Raw genomic sequence first — 12398 nt, 5'->3', positions numbered from 1 at the left:
TATGAACATTTATGTGTAACTTTTTATATAAAACATATTTTCAAATCTCTTATGTACATACGTAGAAGTAGAATTTCTGGGTCATATGGTAACTTTATGTTTAACTTTTTGAGGACCTACCAGACAGTTTCCATTCCCACAAGCAATGTATGAGGGTTCCAATTCCCTCACATCCTCATCAACACCTTTTTAATTAGTGCCACTCTAGTGGGTATATCACTGCAGTTTTGATTTGCATTTCCCTAACAATATATGACGTTGCACATGTCTTCATGTACTTAATAACCATTTATCTGTCTAATGCCTGTTCTAATCCTTTGCCCATTTTTTTAAAGCTTATTTATTTTTGAGAGAGAGAGACAGAGCTCACACAGGGGAGGGGCAGAGAGAGAGGAAGACACAGAATCCAAAGCAGGCTCCAGGTTCTGAGCTGTCAGCACAGAGCCTGACACAGGGCTCGAACTCACCAACCATAAAATCATGACCTGAGCCACCTGAGTTGAAGTCGGACCCTTAACCAACTGAGTCACCCAGGCACCCCTACTTTGCCCATTTTTTAATTGGGTTATTTGTCTTTTTATAAAGGTTGAGTTGTAAGAGTTGTTTATTTTTTTAATTTTTTAAAAAATGTTTTATTTTTGAGAGAGAGAGAGAAAGAGCAAGTGGGGGAGGGGCAGAGAAAGAAGAGGACAGAGGATCCAGAGCAGGCTCCCTGCTGACAGCAGCAAACCCCATGAGGAGCTGGAACTCAAGAACTGTGAGATCACAACCTGAGCCAGTCAGATGCTCAACCAACTGAGCCACCCAGGTACTCCAAGAGTTGTTTATATATTCTGGATATTAGACTCTCATCAGATACATGATTTGTAGATATTTTTTCCCATTCTGCGGGTTGTCTTTTCACCTTTTTGATAGTGTCCTTTGAAGCACAAAAGTTCTTAATTTTGGTGATGTCTACTTTATTTATTTTCTTTAGGTGTTTGTGCTTTTGGTGTGGTATCTAAGAAACCATCGCCTAATGTAAGGTCATAAAAAATTACATCTATATTTTCTCCTAAGAGTTTTATAATTTTGAAACTTATATTTAGTTCCCTGACCAATTTTGAGTTAATTTTTGTGGACAAGGTGAGGTAAGCATCCAATTTCCTTCTTTTTCACATGGATATCCAGTTGTCACACGGTCCAAAGGGCTTAAGGAGTTTTCATTCCCATGAAGAGAAAACCTCCTTAATCATAATTTTTTTTACTGTCAACACTCAGGCTACAGAAGGAGTTCAGGGACACGCTTCTGGGAACATCCATAGAAGTCCATAGAATTTCAGTGAATTTCCTCTTTGCACAGACAAGGTCCTAGTGGCAGCAGGGTGAGTGCCAGCATACTGTTTGTAAACTGAGAGACAGCTCATAGCCTGTCAAAGTCACCCTTACTCAGGAAGTAGAAGCTCTCCTCGGAGAAGGATCCAATATGCAGAAGAGCCTGGGACACCTGCCTGCACGTGCTCTGAAGATGTGCCCTAAGTTTCCATCCAGGTGTAAAAAGCACACACGGGAACAGGAAGGGTGTGCTAGGTTGTGCGTGCTTGTCAAGCTCATCAGAGACATTTCCAGGGAAAAGTTCTAGGATGTTTTCAGGTTTTCACAGTTTCAAACCAGATCTTTTAATTATTCAGAGTAATGTGGAAAGTATATTTTGAACTCTTTTTTGGATATCCAGCTCCTTCCAAAGAGAATTTAATAGTGCTCCCTGACACACGGAAGAATTAATTTGCCTTAACCGCTAGACTCTGAGACTCCCCTAACTCAACTATGTGTTCCTTTTTTGGTTTGTTTTGCCTACATGTAGTGGTAGGTGGTCAATAATGCTGGCCAAATGAGCAAATCAACCACCTAGCAAAGCATTTTTGTAAATTTTGGGTCACAAATAAAAGAGGTCAGCTCTTCCCAAGCTCCATGCAACAAGAATACATGTAATGCTAAGATGCATTGACCTTCTGATCCCCAGTTTGCTGCCCAATGGTGTTCTGGTCTTCTGGTGAAATGATGGGTTTGGTCCATTTATGCTTCTGGAAGTAGAAAAGAGCTGAAACCCTTCCTATAAGCCCCAGGAAGACACCTCCCTTTACTGAATGACCTGAAAGAATCTACCAGCCTCCATTCTTAGCAGGCTCTGACATGATTTTATGAATAGTTAATAGGTGCTTCTCCTTAAACCCAGTTCAGAGCACCTTCCATGTCTTCTTTCTCAAATTACTCCCCAAATAAAAAGATACATCCCTGAGAAAGTGAAGCAATAGTTTGCCCCAAAGTTATTAGTTATTAGTTTGCCCCCAAACCTCACAATAGGCTCAGGAAAGCTTATGCCTCAAAAGACAATTGCCACCCCTCCTTCATTCACTGCAGTCATATCCATCATATCTTGCTCTGTCCCAAACAGATCATAGGGGTGCTGCACTTGAAAGGAGGTTCACACACCTGTGTCACATGGTGGAATGAGTTTCCCTTTACAGGGCTGCTTCTCACAGGTCTTAATTACAATCCTTTTACATTCATGGACCAGTCTCAAGAGGTTTTCCTCTTTACATACTGCCTATCTAGAAGATTTACGATGATCAACTGCTGCCAAGTCACCAGAAAAGGGGGAAGAAGAGGACTTCACTTTTAATTCTGCTCCTGGCTCTCTCCAAGGCCACTGGCCACTCACCTGCAGCTTGTCCCGCTGCCCTGTGTGGGACATGAGGAGGTCTTCAGTGGACAGCACGCCCCTGGGCAGCTCTGTTGTGGCTAGGCAGGCCCCAAACATCTGGAGCATCTGGGCAGTGGTCTTCAATGTCACGGCAAAGTTTTCAATGGCCTGGAAGGTCAGACATAACAATGAGGACAGCTTAACATTCACCAATATGCTCTCTGAATAGAAGGACAGTACAACTAGCTGCCATTTCCTGAGTACCTGCAACGGGCCATGCCTTGTACTTGGTGCTATACATTTGTCTATCATCTCAACAATCCAGAATGGAAGGTATTTTATCTCCATTTTATAGAAGAGGGAACTGAAGCTCTAACAGGTCAAGTGAATTGCCCAAGATAGTGTTGCTTGGGCAGTAAGGAAGGAAAGAAGGCAGGATTCAACTAAGGTCACTAAGTTTGGGAAGCAAGTTTGACCCCAAGGGAGAAGATGGATGTAGTGATTAGGTAAGTCGCTAGTGACCTTTCAGAGAGTTACTTTTATCACATGTGATAAGGCGTCGGGGACCTCTGCCTGTCACTTCTTTATAAAAATTGACCTTCCACTAAGGACACTACTCTGCCATTACATGAATACCTACTAACTGATGAGTAACTTTACACCTCATATCCCAGGTGAGATATCTGCATTTTACTCAGTACAGTTTAGCAGTAAACATGTGGCCTAACCTAGAAAAAGTGATGCTGATCATCAGCAGATTTAGTTGAAAGTAAGTGGCTTTTAAGAATCCCACAAATCATTCTACTCAGCCAGATGGGTTCTACTATGCCCACTTCCCTCTGCTCCTGAGACAACTTTGCCCTTGAAGGGCAAGCGCAATTCATCTCTGTTACCCCAGCAAATGGTACTATGCCTGTCACATAATAGGTGGCCCATAAACAGCTGCTAGATGGATAACTGATAGTAGCAAAGAGGTCTAACCTAATTTTCACTTGGGAAAAAATTACCTCTGATCTCTATCATCAGAAAACATTTCTGAAAACCCAGATGCTCATCATAAAGAATGTGCCAGACATGAGGTGGCCCTTTTCTGCACCAGAGGCCAGAGCTGAGGCTGGAGCTATAAGGCTTCCGGAGCATAGCACACCCCCGCCTACTGTCTGAAACAGAAGTCTTTGTCCTTTAACCATTTTTTTAGGTAAGCTCTACACCCAATGTGGGGGTCGAACTCATGACCCTGAGATCTAAAGTCGCATGTTCTACCGACAGAGCCAACCAGGCACCCACCATCAACTGTATAACCTTGAATAAGTCACTTCTTTACTTTGAAGGTCAGTTTCCTTATCTGTAATGAGTCTCCCCTATTGTTGTTGGTGGAATCTCCCCTATTAGCACAAGTATTTAAACAGTTGCAATCTTGAACATCATAGTTCTTTAGGCCTGGAAATTCAGACAACCACTAACTTTTATGAAAATCTTTCAAGCACATCAAAGTATTATTACTTTTACATAACCTAATATCTGCGTAAGATACTCTCTCAACGTCATTCACCAATAGCCTATAATGAATAACATATAAAAATCCAATTTATCAGAGGACTTATAAGAAAATATATTAAATATTTTGCTTTATATGCACTACCTCTTGTAATGCATCTCAAATAGGTTACTATTATCACCACAATCTATAGACAAGGAAACTAAGGTGAATTCAGGTTAAGTAACTTCCCCAAAGCCATATAAAAAATTAGTGGCAGAACTGGAATTGAACCCAGAGCCAGCCATCTTAAGCACTATATGCTACACCACCTCTTAGCAATAAAAACTAGATTTCACAAAACTAGATTTAAAATTAAACAAACAAAAAAATTTTGGCTTTCGGAGTTTCAGACTTGAATTAGAGTTCAGATTCTGATCTCTAACTGTGTGATGTTTTCTATTTTTTTTTTAGTTTTTTTTTAACGTTTATTTATTTTTGAGACAGAGAGAGACAGAGCATGAATGGGGGAGGGTCAGAGAGAGAGGGAGACACAGAATCCGAAACAGGCTCCAGGCTCTGAGCGGTCAGCACAGAGCCCGACGCGGGGCTCGAACCTTTGGACCGCGAGATCTGTGACCTGAGCCGAAGTCGGATGCTTAACCGACTGAGCCACCCAGGTGCCCCATCTAACTGTGTGATCTTAAGTAAGCCAGGTATTACTCTGAGTCTTAGTGTCCTCATCCGAAAAATGGGAATAATGGTTGCTCTGTTTTTGCAGGGGTTTTTTGAGGATCAAAGGAACAGCAAATGTGAAAGGACTTGGGCACAGTACAGTACCTTGCAAATGTAATAATAATAACAGTAACAACCCTGAGAGTCAGGTGCCAGGCCTGCAGATGAAATAGAGGAAAATACAGGAAATAGAGGAAATCCAGGCGTTTCCTATGGAGAATCTGTTAACAAATTAACTTGATTCCAGGTATCTGATTAGCAAACGATCACCTTGGAAATGGTACAAAGGACCTGACACTGATGAGGTGATGAAAAAGAGCTTAGCCTTCGTCTTGGCTCTACCACTACTCAACTGTATAACCTTGGATAAGTCACTTCTTTACTTTGAAGGTCAGTTTCCTTACCTATAAAATAAGGTAATTGAAATAAATGATCTTTAATGTTCTTTTCAGTTCTAATGAGTCTCAATGATCCGACAACCAGAAAGTACACTGTTCCCCCAAAAAAGATCTGTATTTTTTAAAGTTCACCATAATATATTTAACACATGCACACACACTAGCCATGGATACAAACTGGGCTTGGGGTGGGAAAGTGTGTGCACATGTCTGTTCATGCTATGTCTTTAAATAATCTATGTTCATGGTTCAGTCTTCTTTACCTCTCTAAGTTTGTAGAGAAGTATTCTAGTCTTTGACATCAAGGGGCATTTGTGTTTTTTCTTTATTTGCTGCAAACTTCTGTTATATCAGAAAAGATCTGAGGCAACTTGGAAAAAAACATTAAGAACATAATAAAACAAAGAATTGGTAGAGAAATCAGAGGAAAAGGGAGAGCTAGCTAGGCAGTAAGGCTGGGTGGGACACTAACTTCTTTTGATCACTAAAGTAATGTAATAAAGTCCTAGGAAGTGAAGAAATGAAGCCTAGAAGCACTCCAGTTCCACTTTTCATACGGTTTAATGAAATTGCAACATAGGATGACCCTGATCACACTTATTTGTGTGTGATATTCTACATAAGCTTCCCTCCGTATCTTTTATATTTAGACCTATTTAGAATAATATGTTTGTGAAGAATGTCACCATTCCTTTTTTTAATTCCTGAGATTCTCTAGGAGTCACAATTACTGTGGTAAAACTCATGAGAAATTTAAAGGGTTCTTGCCCAGGTTCTTTAGGTTTTGGGAAGGGTCATGTCTTCCTTAGAATTACATGGCATACAAAGAAGTGAGGGAAGGATCAGAATCCGTAGTTTTGAAATAAATGCGTTGCTAGGAATGCAATAAATATTGCATATATAATGTGTTGCTAGAAATCTATTTTTTCTTAGTTCTTAAAATTTCCTTTAAAAAAATCACAAAGCTTTACACTCTAAAGGAGAGTGAATTCTCCTTCCAAATTAAATGTAGTTCAGGTGTTCATTGGTTAAATATTGGGCAACATGTTTCCAAAGTGACCAGGTACACAGAGAGGTGGGCTGACACTGTCAGTTGTCACTGGGGTGGTGAAGGAAGCTTCTGACTTGGCTCAGAAAACCCAGTCTTTTCAAGGAGCTAGGGGCTAGAAGAGTGGGGAAAGGGGAATTTATACAGAAACACTTATTATTTGAGTTTCAATCCCACTTTGTTCTTGACATGACTGACCCTTCTAGTTTAGCATGATAACCCTTGCTACGAGTGAGTAGAATGACAAGTAAAATACTACGTCAGGTGCTTTCACACACATTACATCACTTGGTCTCATGTTAAACTTTCAGGCAGTCTGAGGTTTCTCATCATTGGCACTATTGGCATTTGGGCTGGACAATTCTTTGTTGGAGGCTGTCTCATGCATTGTAAGAGGTTTCACGGCATACCTGGCTCCTACCCACTAGATGCCAGTAATACACTTCCTCCCAAGTTATGACTACAAAAAAAGTCTCAGATCGCCCCCAGCTGAAAACCACTGTTAGTTCCATTTTAACAGGGGAGAAAACAAGCTGAAAGAGGTTTAATAACTGACCCAAAGTCAGACAGTAAATAATTGTGACAATAGTCAAATACAGCTCCTTCTGACTTGGTGGATTTTGATCTGTCTATACATTAGAATCATCTGGGGAGTTGTGTGGAACACTAATGTCTGAGACCCATCCCTGACCAAGCAAATTAACTTCTCCACTTTAGCATGGTGCTCGTATTTTGCATTCTCCCCAGGTGCATTCTAAATCAAGTTCCCCCAATCCCCCATGCCAGATGATGAAGTGAGGTGAAGGTAGTCAGCAGGACAAGCCCAGCCTTTTCCCTTCCGCCCCATTTCTCCCCTACCTGTGGCTTAGAAAAACCAACCTTCTGTATCTTAGATAGTCATGGGCAATGACTGCCCAACTTTAACTGCCTTGCCTACTGGAAAATAAGGAAAAACAATAAAAAGGGCACATAAGTTGGTACTTACAGTTCGATGATTTATCCACTGACTATGGCGATATTCCAAAGTTCCCCCTAAGTCTTCTGTCAGTTGGCTTTTGTCAATGTAGCCATGAAGGTCAGAGACAGAGTTTAACATAATGATCTATAGGGGAAAAATTAATATATTCCTCACAGATAATTAAACAGTAGCTCATCTAGATTCTGTTGTTATTTAAACAGCACTTGAACTTTGCCTGACCAGGAATTTAATACACAAAGTGTTAATACAAATAGCAGAGAAACATTTTTTTAAATATAATTTACTCTCAAGTTAGCTAACATACAGTATATACAGTGTGCTCCTGGCTTTGGGAGTAGATTCCCGTGATTCACCACTTACATACAACACCCAGGGCTCATCCCAATGAGTGCCTTTCTCAATGCCCATCACCCATTTTCCCTTCCCCACCGCCCCCCCCCCCATCAACCCTCAGTTTGTTCTCTATAGTTAAGAGTCTCTTATTGTTTGCCTCCTCTCTGTAACTATTTTTTTCCCTTCCCTTCCCTCCTGGTCTTCTTTTAAGTTTCTCAAATTCCACATTTGAGTGAAAACATATGGTATCTGTCTTTCTCTGACTGCCTTATTTCACTTAGCATAATACTCTCTAGTTCCATCCACATTGTTGCAAATGGCAAGATTTCATTCTTTTTGATTGCTGAGTAATACTCCATTGTATTTATAAACCATGTCTTCTTTATCCATTCGTCAGTTGATGGACATTTGGGCTTTTTCCATACTTTGGCTATTGTTGATAGCGGGCTATAAACATTGGGTTACATGTGCCCCCATGAATTAGCACTCCTGCATCCTTTGTATAAATTCCTAGTAGCAGCAGAGAAACATTTTATAGCCCCTTTATATTTAATCCCCTTTAGGTGAGGAATACCAAAGGGTTGTACAATCTGTGACAAAATGGTGACTTGGTTCAGGGGACTCAGTTTTAAGCTACTTAGAAGTCGGGTCTTACTCTAGGTGAAGTTTTGTCAAAAGTTCCCAAGCTAAAGCCTACTCTTCAGCCACAAAGTCAAGTGCCATATTGAGACCTAAAATTCTGCAATGAGAAGCCCAATAAGGGGTAGGCTGGTGAATATCAAAATAAAATTAGAATACAGGACCTATTGAGAAGTATGCATTAAAAAGATTTACTACACTGATGCCTCCCGTGAAGAATGTTAATGTGCCCCCAATGTATCCAGTATGGTGGAGATTTGGATGTAATAGGGAGTGGGATTTTATAAATTAACAATGTGGCTGATGAACAAACCCATGCTGATGAACAAATGCCCACACACCTAGAGGAAGCTGACTCATTCCAAGTTGTCCTTTTTTACTCCACTACAGTGGCTCTGACCAGAACATCATCCTGGCTCTCTGTTTCAGGGACCCCCTGCTCACTCCTAAAGAGAAACAAGGACTCCTCACTCCTATTTCTAAAATACGTCCCCTTTAAGCTTTTAACTTAATGACCTATTTCTTCACTCCTTGTTTAATATGTTGAAAACTTGGTCAGAGGACATAAGAATATAGGCTTCCAGGGGCACCTGGCTGGCTCCGTTGATGGAGCATGTGACTCTTGATCTCTGGATTGTGAGTTTGAGCCCCATGTTGGGTGTAGAGATTACTTAAAAATAAAATCTTTTAAAAAAGGATATAGTGTTTCTTCTATTATTATATAGTATTAGTCAAATGCTAAATCCACTTCAGAACTAAAAAAAAATGTGTTAGGGCCCAAAGCCTATAGGTGAAAATAAAAGTGATTTACTCATTCAACAAATATGTATTGAACTTCTAATAACTGTCAGGCTCTGAAGGAGAACACAGCACAACAGGCCCTGCCTCAAGGCACTCATGTTTAGTAGGATTTGGTTACTACATATCACTGTTACCCTGCCTTTCTCCTTTTCTTCTGAAAAGGAGTTTGGGAATTTTATCTATTTACTTTTTTATTTATTTTTATGTTTTTTTAAAGTAAGCTCTACGCCCAATGTGTGGCCCAAACCCACAACCCCAATATCAAGAGTTGCATGCTCCACCAACAGAGCCAGCCAAGCACCCCAGGAGCTTGGGAATTTTAAAAATTACATTTATAAAATGAGAAAAAGTTGGGGGGGTACCTAAATCCATCTATGCCTTTCCCTCCTAAAACTTGTAAACCACTTTTAGGAGTTGCAAAAATATCTTTCTAAAATTAGAAATTATAGGACACAAAACAAGAAATTGCCAATATATTTTGCTTCTTGAGACAACTGCTATGGTAATACTTGTTTTTTTTTTAATATCAATATGGAACGTTGCATTAGGCAGGAATAACTTTGCCACATAGCCTGGAGTTTTAACAGATCCTGCTAGGCTGCACATTTTCTGTTCCACATAACTGAACAGGAGAGGGAGGCATGTGTTCCATGCTTGCTAGGACTCTGCCATGTCACCTTTAGCTACAGAGGACCAAGAGAAATTTTAAACTGACAGCTAAAAGTGAAAATTAGAAATGAAAGAAAGATATTAGAGGATTCAGTACTGCTAAATATTGATCTGCAAATTGAAAGCAATCCCAATAAAAATTATAGCAGACTTGCTGTAGAAATTGACAAGCTAATTCTAAAATCTATACAGAAGTGCAGAATACCATTTTGATAAGTGATAAAACCATTTTGAAAATGAATAAAGTTTCAAGACTTACAAACTGCAGTAATAAAGAATGTGTTAATGGCAAAGGGCAGCCAAATAGATCAGTGGGATAGACTAGAGAATTCTGAACTAGACTCACACAAATATGGTCAAGTGATTTTTTAACTCTTTATTTTGAAGTAATTATAGTAGTTATAGTAATTATGAGATAATTAAATAATTATGGGTTCACAGGAATTTGCAAAGACAGTACAGAGAGGTCTCATGTACCTTTCACTCAGTCTCTCCCCTTTATGACTGCATCTTCATAATTATAGTACAAAACCATATTGATATTGGTGTAATGTGTATGTTTAGCTCTATATCATTGTCTCACATCTGTAGATTTGCATAACCACCAGCACAATCAAGATACATAACCATTTTATCATTACAAAAGTCTCCCTTGTGCTATCCTTTAAAGTCACACCCCAGCCCCAATCATCTCTGAACTTTGGGAAACACTAACCTGACTTTTGACAGAGGTGCAAAGTCAATCCCATGGAGAAATAATTCCATTTTCAACAAATAGTGCTAAGACAACTAGATGTCCATATACAAAAAAAAAAAAAAAAAAAAAAAAAAAAGGAACCTTAGTTCGCATCTCATACAAAAAATTAACTCAAAAAGCATCAGAGATCTAAATGTAAAACATAAAACTTGGAGAAGAAAACATAAGAGAAAAATCAGGAGAAAATTTTTGGGTTAGGTAAAGAGTCCTGAGATACAACACCAAAAACATAACATATAAAAGAAAAATTGATAAACTGGACTTCGTCCAAATTAAAAGCATTTGCTCTGCAAAAGACACTGTCAGGAGAATGAAAAAGACAACCCACAAACTAGGAGAAAATATTTGCAAATCACGTATCTGACAATGCATTCATATCTACAAAATATAAAGAACTCTTGAAACTCAACAATAAAAAAATACAATTAAAAATGGGCAAGAGAATTACTATTCACCATACTATTGTTAAGTCCTAGCCTCAGCAGTCAGACAACACTAAGGAATAAAATGCATCCAAATCGACAAGGAGGAGGTCAAACTTTCACTCTCTGCAGATGACATGATACTCTATATGGAAAACCCAAAAGATTACACCAAAAAAACTGCTAGAACTGATCCATGAATTCAGAAAAGTTGCAGGATATAAAATCAATGCACAGAAATCAGTTGCATTTCTATACACCAATAACGAAGCAATAGAAAGAGAAATCAAGAAACTGATCCCATTTACAATTGTACCAAAAACCATAAAATACCTAGGAATAAACCTAACCAAAGAGGTGAAAAATCTATACACTGAAAACTGTAGAAAGCTTATGAAAGAAATCAAAGAAGAAACAAAAAAATGGGAAAATACTCCATGCTCATGGATTGGAAGAACAAATATTGTTAAAATGTTAAAATTGTTTAAAATCGATACTACCCAAAGCAATCTACATATTCAATGCAATCCCTATCAAAATAACACCAGCATTCTTCACAGAGCTAGAACAAACAGTCCTGAAATTTGTACGGAACCACAAAAGACCCTGAATAGTCAAAGCAATCCTGAAAAAGAAAAACAAAGCTGGAAGTATCACAATCCTGGACTTCAAGATGTATTACAAAGCTGTAATCATCAAGACAGTATGGTACTGGCACAAAAACAGACACTCGGATCAATGGAACAGAATAGAGAACCCAGAAATGGACCCACAAACGTATGGCCAACTAGTCTTTGACAAAGCAGGAAAGAATAGCCAATGGAATAAAGACCATCTCTTCAGCAAGTGGTGCTGGGAAAACTGGACAGCAACATGCAGAAAAATGAACCTGGACCACTTTCTTACACCAGACACAAAAATAAACTCAAAATGGATGAAAGACCTCAATGTAAGACAGGAAGCCATCAAAATCCTCGAGTAGAAAGCAGGCAAAAAACCTCTTTGACCTCAGCCATCGCAACTTCTTACTCAACACGTCTCCAGAGGCAAGGGAAACAAAAGCAAACATGAACTATTGGAACCTCATCAAAATAAAAAGCTTCTGCACAGTGAAGCGAACAATCAGCAAAACTAAAAGGCAACCAACGGAATGGAAGAAGATATTTGCAGATGACATATCAGATAAAGGGTTAGTATCCAAAATCTATGAAGATATTATCAAACTCAACACCCAAAAAGCAAATAATCCAGTGAAGAATTGGGCAAAAGACATGAATAGACACTTTTCCAAAGAAGACATCCAGATGGCCAACAGACACATGAAATGATGCTCAATGTCACTCATTATCAGGGAAATACAAATCAAAACCCCAATGAGATACCACTTAACACTTGTCAAAATGGCTAACATTAACAACTCAGGCAACAACAGATGTTAGCAAGGATGCAGAGAGAGA

The 12398-nt window shown here is 39.2% G+C and overlaps 1 protein-coding gene across 2 annotated transcripts in view; it reads right to left on the bottom strand.

Moving 5' to 3' along the window:
- Positions 1 to 12398, bottom strand: part of MCF2L2 (MCF.2 cell line derived transforming sequence-like 2) — a 261195-nt gene that overhangs the window by 146723 nt on the left and 102074 nt on the right. For both annotated transcript variants that reach the window (XM_053903603.1, XM_019463281.2), the window contains exons 6-7: positions 7327 to 7443; positions 2702 to 2851 (exon numbers count right to left, since the gene is read on the bottom strand). In XM_053903603.1, the coding sequence (XP_053759578.1) occupies positions 2702 to 2851; positions 7327 to 7443 (267 nt within the window). The remainder of the gene's footprint in view (positions 1 to 2701; positions 2852 to 7326; positions 7444 to 12398) is intronic.

The sequence above is a fragment of the Panthera pardus genome, unplaced genomic scaffold (genome assembly GCF_024362965.1).
Source record: "Panthera pardus isolate Hobbes unplaced genomic scaffold, ASM2436296v1 HiC_scaffold_16, whole genome shotgun sequence".
Taxonomy (NCBI): Eukaryota; Metazoa; Chordata; class Mammalia; order Carnivora; family Felidae; genus Panthera; species Panthera pardus.
The sequence above is the reverse complement of the archived record's forward strand: the minus strand, read 5'-3'. Positions and strand labels throughout refer to the sequence as shown.